Source organism: Heliangelus exortis, chromosome 13, assembly GCF_036169615.1.
Source record: "Heliangelus exortis chromosome 13, bHelExo1.hap1, whole genome shotgun sequence".
Taxonomy (NCBI): domain Eukaryota; kingdom Metazoa; phylum Chordata; class Aves; order Apodiformes; family Trochilidae; genus Heliangelus; species Heliangelus exortis.
Window position 1 is genome coordinate 1,964,515 of NC_092434.1, and position 12,122 is coordinate 1,976,636.

General features: G+C 43.2%; 1 protein-coding gene across 2 annotated transcripts; it reads right to left on the minus strand.

Moving 5' to 3' along the window:
• Positions 1-496: 496 nt before the first annotated feature.
• Positions 497-11,503, minus strand: LOC139801895 (uncharacterized). Of its 2 annotated transcripts, XM_071756571.1 has the most exons (11): positions 11,180-11,503; positions 8,071-8,205; positions 6,851-6,975; positions 6,454-6,522; positions 5,912-6,025; positions 4,937-5,052; positions 4,561-4,616; positions 3,104-3,156; positions 2,385-2,512; positions 1,786-1,942; positions 497-755 (listed from the first exon to the last, which is right to left on the minus strand). In XM_071756571.1, exons 1-11 carry the CDS (start codon positions 11,486-11,488, stop codon positions 653-655), a joined length of 1,365 nt encoding a protein of 454 aa, XP_071612672.1. In that variant the 5' UTR covers positions 11,489-11,503; the 3' UTR covers positions 497-652. The 2 variants fall into 2 exon arrangements, with proteins under 2 accessions (XP_071612672.1, XP_071612673.1); XM_071756572.1 differs by lacking the exon at positions 1,786-1,942.
• Positions 11,504-12,122: the final 619 nt, after the last annotated feature.

Here is a 12,122-nt window from a genome sequence, read left to right on the forward strand (position 1 = left end):
GATGAAGATGCTATTATAACACATCCTCATTATACTCTCAGTAGTTGCACAGAATTGCTGCCTGGCATAAAGAACAAGGAATTTTTCCTTAATTCCTTCTGCCCAGATCTTCCATGCAGTTATTTTTTTCTAGATATATCATGAAGTATGCTTAATTTTCAGATTAGGCAAGATTCATCTAAGCAGGGAATACACCCTATGATACCTTGGGCCAGCAACTATCAGGGGCTGGCATGGATGCTGTAATTAATACAACATTAAGTGGAAGGGAATGATGAGAAATTCAGATTGGCTTCTAAACTGGACTACTAGTCCCTGGCTTCTCTTCAGACAAGGGAAAAATGGTTTTGTGTCACTTATTTCTGGTCAATAATGCTATTTCTACAGGGCACCTCATTTAAATGTGATTTCTCCTCCTTCCTCCTGTCCAGCTTTCTCAGTGAGAGCTCCTGTCAAAGCTATTTCCCACCTTTTAATGACTCTAATAACCAGAAGGTTCTGAAAGACAGAGCTTTTATTTCAGGAACAAATCAGAGAGAACAGAAGAACTGCTACATTGGGTCAGAGATCCACATAACCCAATCTCCTGCTCTTCCGAGTGGGGAGCAGTTGGCAGCTTAGGAAAAAAAAATCAAAAAGAGAAAGCAAATGCTCATGGGGGAGAACCATCAGTCACAGAGTGCCAGGAGGGAAAATTGGGTCCTTTGGCTTTTGAACCAAGCTGCAAATTTGGAACCAGCTGGGCAGCTTCATCCCTGCAAGAAAGAAGAGCAGTGATGCTGAGTTGGCAAGGGGGGGAAGAAGCAGAAACCCACCCTTAAATTCCTAATGTGGTTTTGATTGGGAAGCAGATATGAGATGGGACCTATCTCACAGTTTAATATGGGGTCAGCAATTCCTAACAAAAGGAATGTTGTTGGCATTGCCAAATTAAGCCTTTTTGGAGGTGATCTAGAAACATCCAGGATTACCTGAACTTGTAGGGGGTGCCTTGTTTGGGTTTTAGTTGGGTTTTAGCCAAAGAGTGGAGCAGCAGCCACAGGCCAAGGTGGCATTTGGGGGTTTAGTGGACTGGTTTCTGTCTGCTTTAAATGCAACTGGTTTGCAGAAGAAGCTGAGCTCTCAATCTCCTGAAAGTCACCTGCAGCCTGCCAAGAATTAGTGGCACTTTCAAAAACCAAACCAAATAACTTCTCTTTATTTCAGGAGAGAAAGGGCTCAATAGCAAAAAGGCTCCAATCAAAGACTGTGACAACCACGTGGCAGGAGAAACAGGACTCTACTGAGAAGCCCATATTTTGCTGCTCTAATGCTTTCCCCTAGAAGAGGGAAATATTTCTGTATTGATTTTCTGCACCTTGATCTCTTCTGTCTGACAAACACTTGGGTGAGCAAATTTCACTTTGTAAACAGCCTGCTGTGTGGGTGAGAGGACTCATTATTTTTATAATGTGACAGATTGCCTAAGACAGTCTCCAGAATGGACTCATAAACCTATATGAGATCCATAAAATCCTGCATAAACCTCTATAACAAGCAACTGAACAAGTGCTCATGGTTCATCTGCAAGTATAAAGGGCTTGCACAATCCTTTTTTTTTTTTTTTCCAATAATATATACCATGTTTGACAATTTAATAAACCCATTAAGTATTAAATGAACAACTTTACACCAGACAAAAAAAATCTCTGCATGTCTGCTTCAAGTATCTAAAGAGCTGAAGCCACATGGGTCAATATAGAAGGAAGGGAATTCTTTACCTCTTCTTGTCTGTCATTATTTTACCTGTAATAAAACTCAGCCAAGCCCCAGCCTGGAGTTAACCCATTCAGTTGGAAATCTGCAATGCACTCATGGAAAACACCACTGCCAGTCAGGCCATTGTAGACCACGGGGCAAGCCTGCTTATCCAGCCTTGCAGAGACATCAAAGTTCTTGCCACCTTTGATAAGAGTAAAAAGGAAAGGATGACTCCAACCTTCAGTAGTATTTAATCTCCAAAAAAATCTCTTTTTTTCTTTTTTTTGTATGGTTGCTTATGCTTTTCTAAAGAGTGATCGTTTTGCTGTCTGCTGGGGAAATTAAATAAAAACTTTGACCAAGTGGTAGCCCCAGAGTAGCTGAATCCACCTCAGGAGATGATTTGAGACCTCAAAGGGATAAAATCACATCATTTATCCAGATTAGCAAAAGCAACAATTGCCACAAGTAGAAACCATCTGGCCCTGCCCCCACGATGGACACACAGAGCTTCAGGGTGTTAAGATGCTCTAATTAACATTGAAATTTGCTCAGAGGATCACACAGAATTTCACTGAACTCCACCACATCAACCACATACCAAAAATCCCAAACCTGACATAGCTGGGGTCCATATAGCTCACCAGCAGTAAAACTGACACCATATTCATCCCTGATGATGCCATCATCAGCAATCTCAGCCAGAGAGGCATTGGACCACTCGATGCCAGATTTCCTCCCATCAGGGAAAAAGACATAACCTACAGTGAGGCTGAAGAGGGGAGAAATGGAGAAGAAATATAGTTCAACCAAAGCTCAGACAGACCAGCACATTCTTCTAAGGAAGCTGAGCATGGCCTGGAAAGCAGCAGGAATAAATAAAAAAGGTGATATATTGTGAGACATTTGGAATGCTGAGTGAGGGAAGCCCTGCTTGTGGGGAAGATGGGGCTTGTAGGATGGATTTTGGGTTTGGGACAGGTCACTTGGTTCCTCTTGGCTATGAATGCTGGTTTTAAAGCTTCTGGATACAGAAGGCACCAGCTGAGAAGGGAGGGCACCCTGCAAAATGCTCCAGTACAGATGGACACAACTTCTTAAAGAGCTGGAGTTGCTCAATTTGTACTTCAGCTGCATCAGCCAAAGAGTAACTGGATGAGAAGGAGGTAACTGAAGGTAAAAGCTGTCCTTGTGACTAATTGCAAATGGAAAATTGGGTGGAGAGAGGGAGGAGCAAGAGAGTGTGGCTGGAAATTGGGCCATAGGGATTCAAAGCAAGAATGTGCAGAGAGGCATCCTGCAGAGCAGCTTCTGCCACCTTTAAAATGTACTTCTAGCAGCATAAACTTCCTTGGTTACTTACTTAGTTGTGGTAGCTGGCATACTGATAACTGTTAAATGTGCTGCAGTCCCATCCTGCAAGGTAAAGAGAAACCAGATTTATCAGTGTGGACTCATTTGTGTGGATCATACATTGACCTGGCCAAGAAGATGCTGGATACAACCCAGGTGATGCAGTGTGTGAGGACTTTATCCTCTTAAATCTTCTCAATACACCTTCCATGAAAATCTGGATGCAAACAAGAGGCCAAGACTATAAACCAGACCCATTAAGGACAAATTAAGGACATGAAGGATGAGAGAAAGTCCACAATAAACTGATATAAGAGGAGGAGGGAAATAAAACGTGCAGAGATGTCAGCAAGCCATGGTCAAAAGTGATGGGTAATCTACTAGAGTTGGCCCTGCTTTGGCCAGACATCTGTTCTAACCTAGATTATCCTATGCCTTAGAGCAGCATGCAGGGAAAAGGTTACATAAGAAGGAAATGGTATCTCATGGTTTTAATTTATTTCTCTCCCATCCTTGAGCCTGAAGCCCCCTGTGCTCCATATTTGGCTGCTCCAAGGCAAATTTAAGCCTAGGCTGTGATGTTAGGGGATGTGCAGACACCCAAGAGTGTGAAGACTCCAAACTTCAATCAGGGATCATCTTTAAATCTTTCTTAACAGAAAGTCAGATGGCTTTTAATTAGGAAAGAATGAGCTGTACTTAAGCTGAGTCCTCAATAACTGTGAAGAAAAGGGTGAGGTTACCACCTGACTGTACACATTACAGCCCAAAAGTACAGTCTTATTGAAAAGGAACACAGGCAGCTGCTGGGTCTGCACATACATGGGATTTTTCAAGGTGTGAACAAGACATTATCTGGGAAAAGAACTTTTAATCTGCATTCACTCAACTCCTGCCATCCCACCTATAACAGAGAGTTTAGATTTCTTCATGCCTGTCTTGGCAAAGGAAATGCCTGTTCAGGAGCATCTGTTGGGGTTGTAACACCAGCACTCAGTATTTCCCCAGGCTCTGTGCTCCCAGCAGCCACAGCACTGCCACTCCTCCAGCTCTGCCACAACAGCAAAGCCAAGAATTAGTGCTGAGCACAGGCAGAAATATTTTCCAGCTGCTGTCATGAAGGCTTAGGATGCCTCCAGCCACCTCAGGCTCTCAATGAGTGTGAATCAGCACAGAATCACCTCCACTGAGTCCTCAGTGCAGCTGAGAATCTGCAATCCTATTTTTCTTTAAAAAGCAAAACCAGTTTCAAGCTACCACAACAATTTTTGGTTCAACCAGTGTGGCAAAATCTCAGTTTTTTACAGACAGATGACTGTGTGCTGGTGATGGCACCAGTTTGCACTCCTGATTGCAGATCATGGATGGTCCCAATTCCCTTTTTCTGGATACTTAAAACACGACTGAAAAGTTCAGAAACACCCCCAGTTTCAGGGGTCAGTAGCACCTTGATGTGTTTCTACCAACCTCAAAATGTGCCAAAATCATGACATAACGGTGAATCTCAGACCAGTTCCTGACACCTGCAAACAAAAGAACAAAATCACCCAACCTGAACTTCACCATTGCTGGGAAGCTTGAATTATATTAATTATAATTATAATTGAATTATATTAATAGTAGCTGACTTGATATTAACTTTGGAGAAAGAGATATCCAGTGATTGATAATATGATGAGCATATGCATGTCCCTAAAACAGGAATATTTCCCCTGAAATGTCTTAACTTCATACCCAGTCATGGAATTGGTTATTTTTAAAGATAATCTTTAGTCCCAGTGTCCTGCCAGTACCAGCCATAGTGAAGGCAGCCAAGGGAGGGAATTATTTCTGGTGCAGTTACCATAAGAGTGGCTCCGAATGCCTTTGAGGGAAAGTTTGGTTTTCTCTCCATTTTCTATTTCAATTTCTCCAACAGCCTGGCCCCACTGCTCGTGTCGGAAATGTTGTTCCCTTTGTCTGAGAGAAAGAAAACAGGGAATTGACACAGGCAAAATCAATGAGGCAAAATCAGGATGGCCACAGTGTCACTTATCTGGTGGACTTGAATCCCGAAAGTGAAGGAGAGACTTCAGGGTTGTGGCTATGGCAGATTTGACATCCTAGGAATCACTTTTATATTTCCCAGCTATTGCTCTATAATGTCTATGAGATTCCTGAGAATGAAACAGCAGCAAATTCCCACCCTGAGAAATTAAAAAAATGCACTTTGTTTGGAAAAAATGCTGTAAAAGAGATGTAAAAAAATGCTGTAAAAAAAAATGCTGCTAAAGAGCTGCTGCTTACAATTCAGCAGGTACCACCAAACACCACACCCTAATGATACACATATTTTCTGCTACTATTAAACAATACCCTTTTGTTATTCATATTTTGTTTCTGTATTTTCACCTCCCTGAACCTTGTATAGTAATTAAAATGCCCACTTTAGCCCTTTCACTTGACTAAATTCAGTGCTTAGACATACCTGCACTGTTTTGGAAGAGGCCTACATCAGGCTGCTAGCAATGGAAAAAAAAAAAAAAAAAGAGATAAAATAAAATATATTCCTAATGCTCAAGGTTTTATAAACCCAAACTCTGGGCAGGACCCTCACAACAAAATCCACAACCTTCCTGAATGAGGAAGATCCAGTGTGTGCACAGGATTGGCCTTGGAGGTTGCCAGGTCTGCTGGGAGGAGACACCAGGCAAGACCTGACAGGAGCCATGTCCTCTATTAGATCACTTCAGAATAAGCCCACCCTCTAAAATCACCCCTGAAAAGATGTGTAGAAAAGTTACTATTAGCCCTAGAAGAAATTAGTCTTGCCTCTCACTTTTTGACCCTCTGGAAGAACTCCATGGTCCAAGGTTCTTGGGCAAAAGCACGTGCAAATGTGCTGGGGTGACTGTCAGTGTTAAAGTTAAAGACTTCAGTGAAATTCTTCCAACTAGAAGAAGGGAAAAAATAAAAGACATTATTAGCTTTTGGGTCATGCCAGGCCAAGTTGTGCACTTGCTACTCTGACAATGGCAATCTTTGTACATTAGCATTGCTGGGAAGTTCTGATTTTTGTCATTTTAAATAAGTTACTGCTTTTCCAGAAAGCAAACAAAAGGAAACCAAGAAAAAATGGCCTGCACTGGTCAACAGATTTCCTAGGAGGAGAAGCTGCTTTCTCTCATGTAGGTTGGTCAGAGGTACCAAGGCAGGATTTCTACTACTTTGTCAGCAAATCATTTTTTATCAGACAAATGGAGTCCATAAAGAAAAAGAAAAGGCAATGGCTTCATGTGTAACTTTGTGCACATGACCCTTTGAAAACAGTAACCAAATCATTAACAATGAACTCCCAAAGCAAAAGGTAAATTCTCTTACTGTAAAGAGAATTTCACTGGTACAAGTTCACCTTCTTCTTCACTCCACTGCTGCCTGTAGGGTCCTTTTCTGCAAGGCAAAGCACTAGAATTTTACATCACTCCTAAACAGACAACAAAACATTTTTTCCATGTTTGGAAGAGGATGCAGTAGGAAACACTGAAGGAGAATGATGCTGTTGTGTGCAGAGTAGCAATGCTGTGTTGCAAACCTACAGCTTGTAGGTAACCAAAAACTGGATGCAGATATTACAAGCTGTATTTTCATTCCATAAAAATCAGTGTGTGCTATTGCTAACAAATAGGTTTTGGTTCAAGTCAGTTAAATATATTTCCAGACAGCATTCAAAAAGCTTTGGTCTTAAGTGTAGAAAGGTGAAACTCAAGTGCTGCAGTACCTGAGGAGTCCATTGAAACTTATTTTCCAGCTTGCTTGGGGCTCTAAGTATTCAATAGTGAGCCCTCCTGCACTCCAAATCTCTTCAGATTCATCACTCACCATCATGTTTGGATGTTGTGGGTGCTAAAAAGACAGGAAAACATTTGTTTGGTTAATTTTGGGGAGGCAACACAGGTGAATTCCTGCTTTGATGGTTCTCTGCAGGAGAAACGTTTGATTCAAATGGCTTCCCAGTTCTACTTGCAGGTATTACAGAAGGAAATTTGCACCTAAAACACCTGAATTATTGGATAACACATTATTGTTTCAGACAATACAACTGAATTATTTGTGCAAGAGCTCTGCTCCTTACACTGGTGACTCTGGCAAGCCTAGAGCAAAGCTGATACAGGGTTTTGGGGAGAAATTTAGTTTTAGACTGAATTTTGTGAACTTCTGAAATGATTTAAATTTCCAGTGCATGCAAGGTCCCAAAACTCTTCAGTTGTTTTTTGAAAAATATGTCTTGACTCCTAGAGCTGCCACCTTTCTGGGAGGGAAGGATCTAAGAAGGTCCTGAGCTTGGCTGGCAGTTCTAACAAAGTCACAATATTAGGTATTGTTATACTAAATATTACTGGAAAACCAAATAACACACATCAATTTTCTCTGTTTTAATTTTCTACAAATAGGGAGTCTCCAGTCTTTTCAGGTCATGACTACTTTAGCAAAACACATTTGTGAATGTGAAGATAGTTGAGTGCAAAGGGATTTATGTCAGATCTTCCTCCTTTTTACTCTGCAGTCAGCTATTAAAAAGAAAATCCACAGTAAAAATATATGATTAATACTGTTTTTTAGCAAGAGCAAAGAAGATGCACATTCTAAAAACTTCTCTTTTTCTTTGCAAGAGGCAATTCCACAATGATTTTTATAGTATTAGCTCATCAAAAAAGGGGAAAAAATCAACCATAATCATACAAAGTAACTTAGTATCCACATGCTGTACATTATGGAGAAAAAATGGACCCACTGTCAGACACCTACTTAAAAAATTAGATACAACCAGTAATTTGGTCAGTTCTCCTACTACGTCAGTCACAGCACCAACATCTCCCTGTCAAGGATGTTAACACAGTGAAGATGCAAAGAACATGAATTTTTGCCTGGGATCCTAAGGCAGGTTCAAGACAGGAGTTCAGCACTTCTCTTGGCTGCCATCCCACATCCAGCACTTACTTCAAAGTCTCCTTCTCCATCCACCCTCAGGAAGAGCCACATCTCACACGTCCCATTAGGACGTTTGGCAAGACGAGCAATCACAAAGGTCCTGTTGGTCTCTGCAAAGCCAGTGAAGTAAACTGAGTCCAATGCCTAAGGAAAGGGAAAGATGGAAGGGGGAGATGGTGAGTAATTGTTTGTTTTCTGTGGGTTTCTTCTTAGGAATGAAATCTTCCTTTCAATTTTTACTTGCAACAGAGCCACAGAGTTTTCGTCTCAGCAGCGAAGTCTCATTCAGGGAACAGGACAACCCAAGTGAGTCCAGATTAAAACCAAACTAAAGTCAATCTGGTGTACAACACAGCATTCACTGAGCCAAAAGCATTGCAGAGGGACCTGGACACACTGGAGAGTTGGGATGGTTCCAACGGGATGAGGTTCAACAAGGCCAAGTGCCGGGTCCTGCACTTTGGCCACAAGAACCCCATGGGGAGCTCCAGGCTGGGCACAGAGTGGCAGAAAGGGAGCTGGGAGTCTGGATTGCCAGGAAGCTGAAGAGGAGCCAGCAGTGTGCCCAGGTGGCCAAGAAGGCCAATGGCATCCTGGGCTGGCTCAGGAACAGCGTGGCCAGCAGGTCCAGGGAAGGGATTCTGCCCCTGTGCTCAGCCCTGGGGAGGCCACAGCTTGAGTCCTGTGTCCAGTTCTGGGCCCCTCAGCTCAGGAAGGAGATTGAGGTGCTGGAGCAGGTCCAGAGAAGAGCAAGGAGGCTGGGAAGGGATCCAGCACAAGTCCTGTGAGGAAGGGCTGAGGGAGCTGGGGGTGTTGAGGCTGGAGAAGAGGAGGCTCAGGGGAGACCTCATCACTCTCTCCAACTCCCTGAAAGGAGGTTGGAGCCAGGGGGGGGTTGGGCTCTTTTCCCAGGCAACTCTCAGCAAGACAAGAGGGCACAAGAGGTCTCAAGTTGTGCCAGGGGAGGTTTAGGTTGGACATGAGAAAGAATTTCTTTCTGGAGAGGGTGATCAGACATTGGAATGGGCTGCCCAGGGAAGGGGTGGATTCTCCATCCCTGGAGATATTTCAAAAGAGCCTGGATGTGGCACTCAGTGCCATGGGCTGGGAACCACGGGGGGAGTGGAGCAAGGGTTGGGTTTGATGAGCTCTGAGGTCCCTTCCAACCCAGCCCATTCTATGATTCTATGATTCTATGATTTTTTTCTTTCTTATTTGTCCCTTTCCTTCTGCGGGCAGACACAGAAAACAAAGAGGGAGGAGAAGAGAGGCAGGGAATATAATTACTGCATGACAACCATGGACCAGAAAAAATATTCTCTGAATTAAGATGAATAATTTGCAATGTTAAGTTCCCTAGATCAAAATTCTTATTAAATGTGTCCTCAAAAATTGAGTGTCTGCCAAGGAAGAAAATTATCCCCAAACATGCTGTTTCCCCAACTAGCTCCAAATTGTGTGTAGGATGATTTATACTTGAGGGAAACATAGAATTAAAAGGGAAAATTAAGAGAAAGAAGGAAAGCCATAGGAAACCCAGCACTTTACTAGCATGATTAGCAGTTGGGTTGGTTTAGGGCCAGTTAAAATCCCAAATCTCAACAAGTGTTAGGCACAGAAGTCCACAGCTTCCAATTCAGATGTGTATTTTCTCATACTTGTGCAGAACTCACTCAAAAGGAAGTTTTAAAAGCCAGAAGGTGGAAATTAAGATTTATTGGGGCTCAGATGAAGTTCTGCTTCTGAATTATTCAACATGAAATGCAAAAAAAGTCCTAAAATCAGCTGGTTATTGGCCTTGTGCATAGACATAAAGGGGAATTTTGAGGGCACAGAGACCAGGAACACACAAATACATTGGATACCAATGCAAAAATTCAAAGATATAATTTCTGGAAGTATTTTTCAGATTTATTTTTAGACCTTATTTGTAGGTGTTGCTCCAGGAACTTGTGCCTACAGATGCTTGTAGGAACACAGAGGAAATCAGTGCCTCCTGGGCTATATCTCAAACTCCTTTGGGTGTCAGATTTGGAAGATGGTGCCACTCCTGCCCTATCAAATTTGGTTCAAGGTTGGCAAAAAACTTCAAAATATTCCAAGAAGCAGCTTAATTAGCAGAAAGGAAGCACTAAAGAAAACAGCTTTTTTTTTTTTTGCCTTTTTTGTTTGTTTGTTTGTTTGTTTTGTTTGTTTTTGTTTTTGTTTTTTTTTTTTAAGGTTAATCAGAAGCCTCAGTGTATTTTGGTAAATAATTTGACTTTCCCAGAAGGCTGCAGGAAAATGTTACCAAGAAGTTGATTTTTCACAAAAATGCCTTAGGATGCAAAATCTGAAAGGAAAATCTTGATGAGGAGAGGAAAAGCAAGGGAAATCCTGTCTCATCAGCCTTTCTGCTTTCCCTTCTCACCAAATGACACAGCAAATCTCACCCAAACCTCCCTGTTAGCACAGTGAGGATTTTTTGGGGACCATAAATACACAAGCAAGGTACAGGCTGCTGACAGAGGTTTTATTATTTATGAAGCAGAGAGGTAGAGTTGGAAAACTAGATTAAATTCACCAAGTGTAATAAAACAAAAGGCTTCTGTGCCCCATAATGTGCCTACTTTTTCCCCCATTTATCAGCTGGTCTGATCTGAGGCATTTTTTTTTTTCTCTGGAAGGCACAGCCAAGGTGACATCCCCACCCTGCCCTCCTTGGGATGTGCTGGATGGGGGAAGAACTTGGGATTTATGGGTGAACTGAGGATTTATGGGTGAGGTGGCAGGGAGTGGTAGGGAGGATGGGGGCTCCTGTGGGATGTAGGTCCTGAGAGGGGGTTCTGCAGAGGAAGGGGTGTAGGTCCATGGGGGTACAGGTCCACGGGAATGGGTTGTGAGTGAATGTGTGTCCTAGGGAATGAGGGGTCATAAAAAAGTATCCTAAGATGTCAGGTGGGAAGGGACCTCAAGGATCAACAACTGGGGGCTGAGGGTTCTCGGAACGGTGTCCCGGGGGGGGGGGGTCAGGGGTGGCAAGGATGGGGGAGAGGGGTGTCACAGGAAGGACCCCTAGGGAAGGGATTTCCGGGAAAGGGGATCCCAAGATTTGGGATGCCGGGGGAGAGACACTCACGTGGGGGTCGGGACGGAGCGGACGTGGCCGCCGGGGCTCGGCGGGACTTCCCCCGGCCACCCGCTGCTTCCAAGCACCGTGGAAAAGCAGGAGCCAGCCCAGGACCCAGCGCTTCAGAGTGACCCAAATGCCGGGGTTGCCCGCCCGCCGCACCCCGAGCAGCGCCGGCAGCGCCCGCATCGCGGAGCGGGGCGCGGAACGGAGAGCGGGGAAGCGCGGAGCGGAACCGCCAAACCCCGCCTCGGGGCCGCTCTCCGCCGGGACACGGGACCGATCGTTTCCGTTTCGTGTCCCGGTTCTTGGCGCCATGAGGTCATCCAGGGAAATTGCATTTGTTTTGTTTTGTTTCGTTTTCTTTTATCTCTTCCTTTTTTTTTCTTTTCTTTTCTTTTTTCTTTTTTTTTTTTTTTTTAATTTTTATTTTACTTTATTTTACTTGATTATATCTTATCTCATTTTACTTTATTTTTAATTTATTTCATTCTTTATTTTTTTTCCCTTTCATTTTGTCATTTTACTTCGTTTTATTTTATTATTTGGTTTTGTTCCGATTTGTTTGGGGTTTTTTCTTTTTTTTTTTTTTTTTCCTGTTTTATTTTTTTTCCTCTTTTTAATTTTTTTTTTTCTTCCTTTCCTGAGAAACTCCATCTCAGTGCACCTTTCACCCAGCTGTATAGAAGCCCAAGAGGAAGTTCAGGCACTTCCCCAGGAGGCACCCAGCCAAGTTGCAAAGAAATCCCCAAGATTGGGTGGGGGAGAGATTGGGTGCAGGAGAGGTGGGGCTTGGGGTTAGAGTTATTGGGGAGGGGTATGAGAGTGATACCAGTGGCTCCAACCCAAGGCTGAAGGTTGTGGGTGCTCCCAGCTCTTTGGACTGAAGTTCCTATAGGTTTCTGACCCAGTTTTATTGGGTTCTCAGCCCTAGAGGGTTTTTTCCTTGTCC

Bases quoted from the DNA above. Each gene is read 5' to 3' on its own strand.
- LOC139801895 (XM_071756571.1), bottom strand. From the start codon at position 11,488: ATGGCGCCAAGAACCGGGACACGAAACGGAAACGATCGGTCCCGTGTC. The intron at 6,976-8,070 runs GTAAGTGCTGGA...CTGTCTTTTTAG, and splicing joins ATGGAGAAGGAGACTTTGAA to CACCCACAACATCCAAACAT. The intron at 756-1,785 runs GTAAAATAATGA...TCTTTCTTGCAG, and splicing joins TTGGCTGAGTTTTATTACAG to GGATGAAGCTGCCCAGCTGG.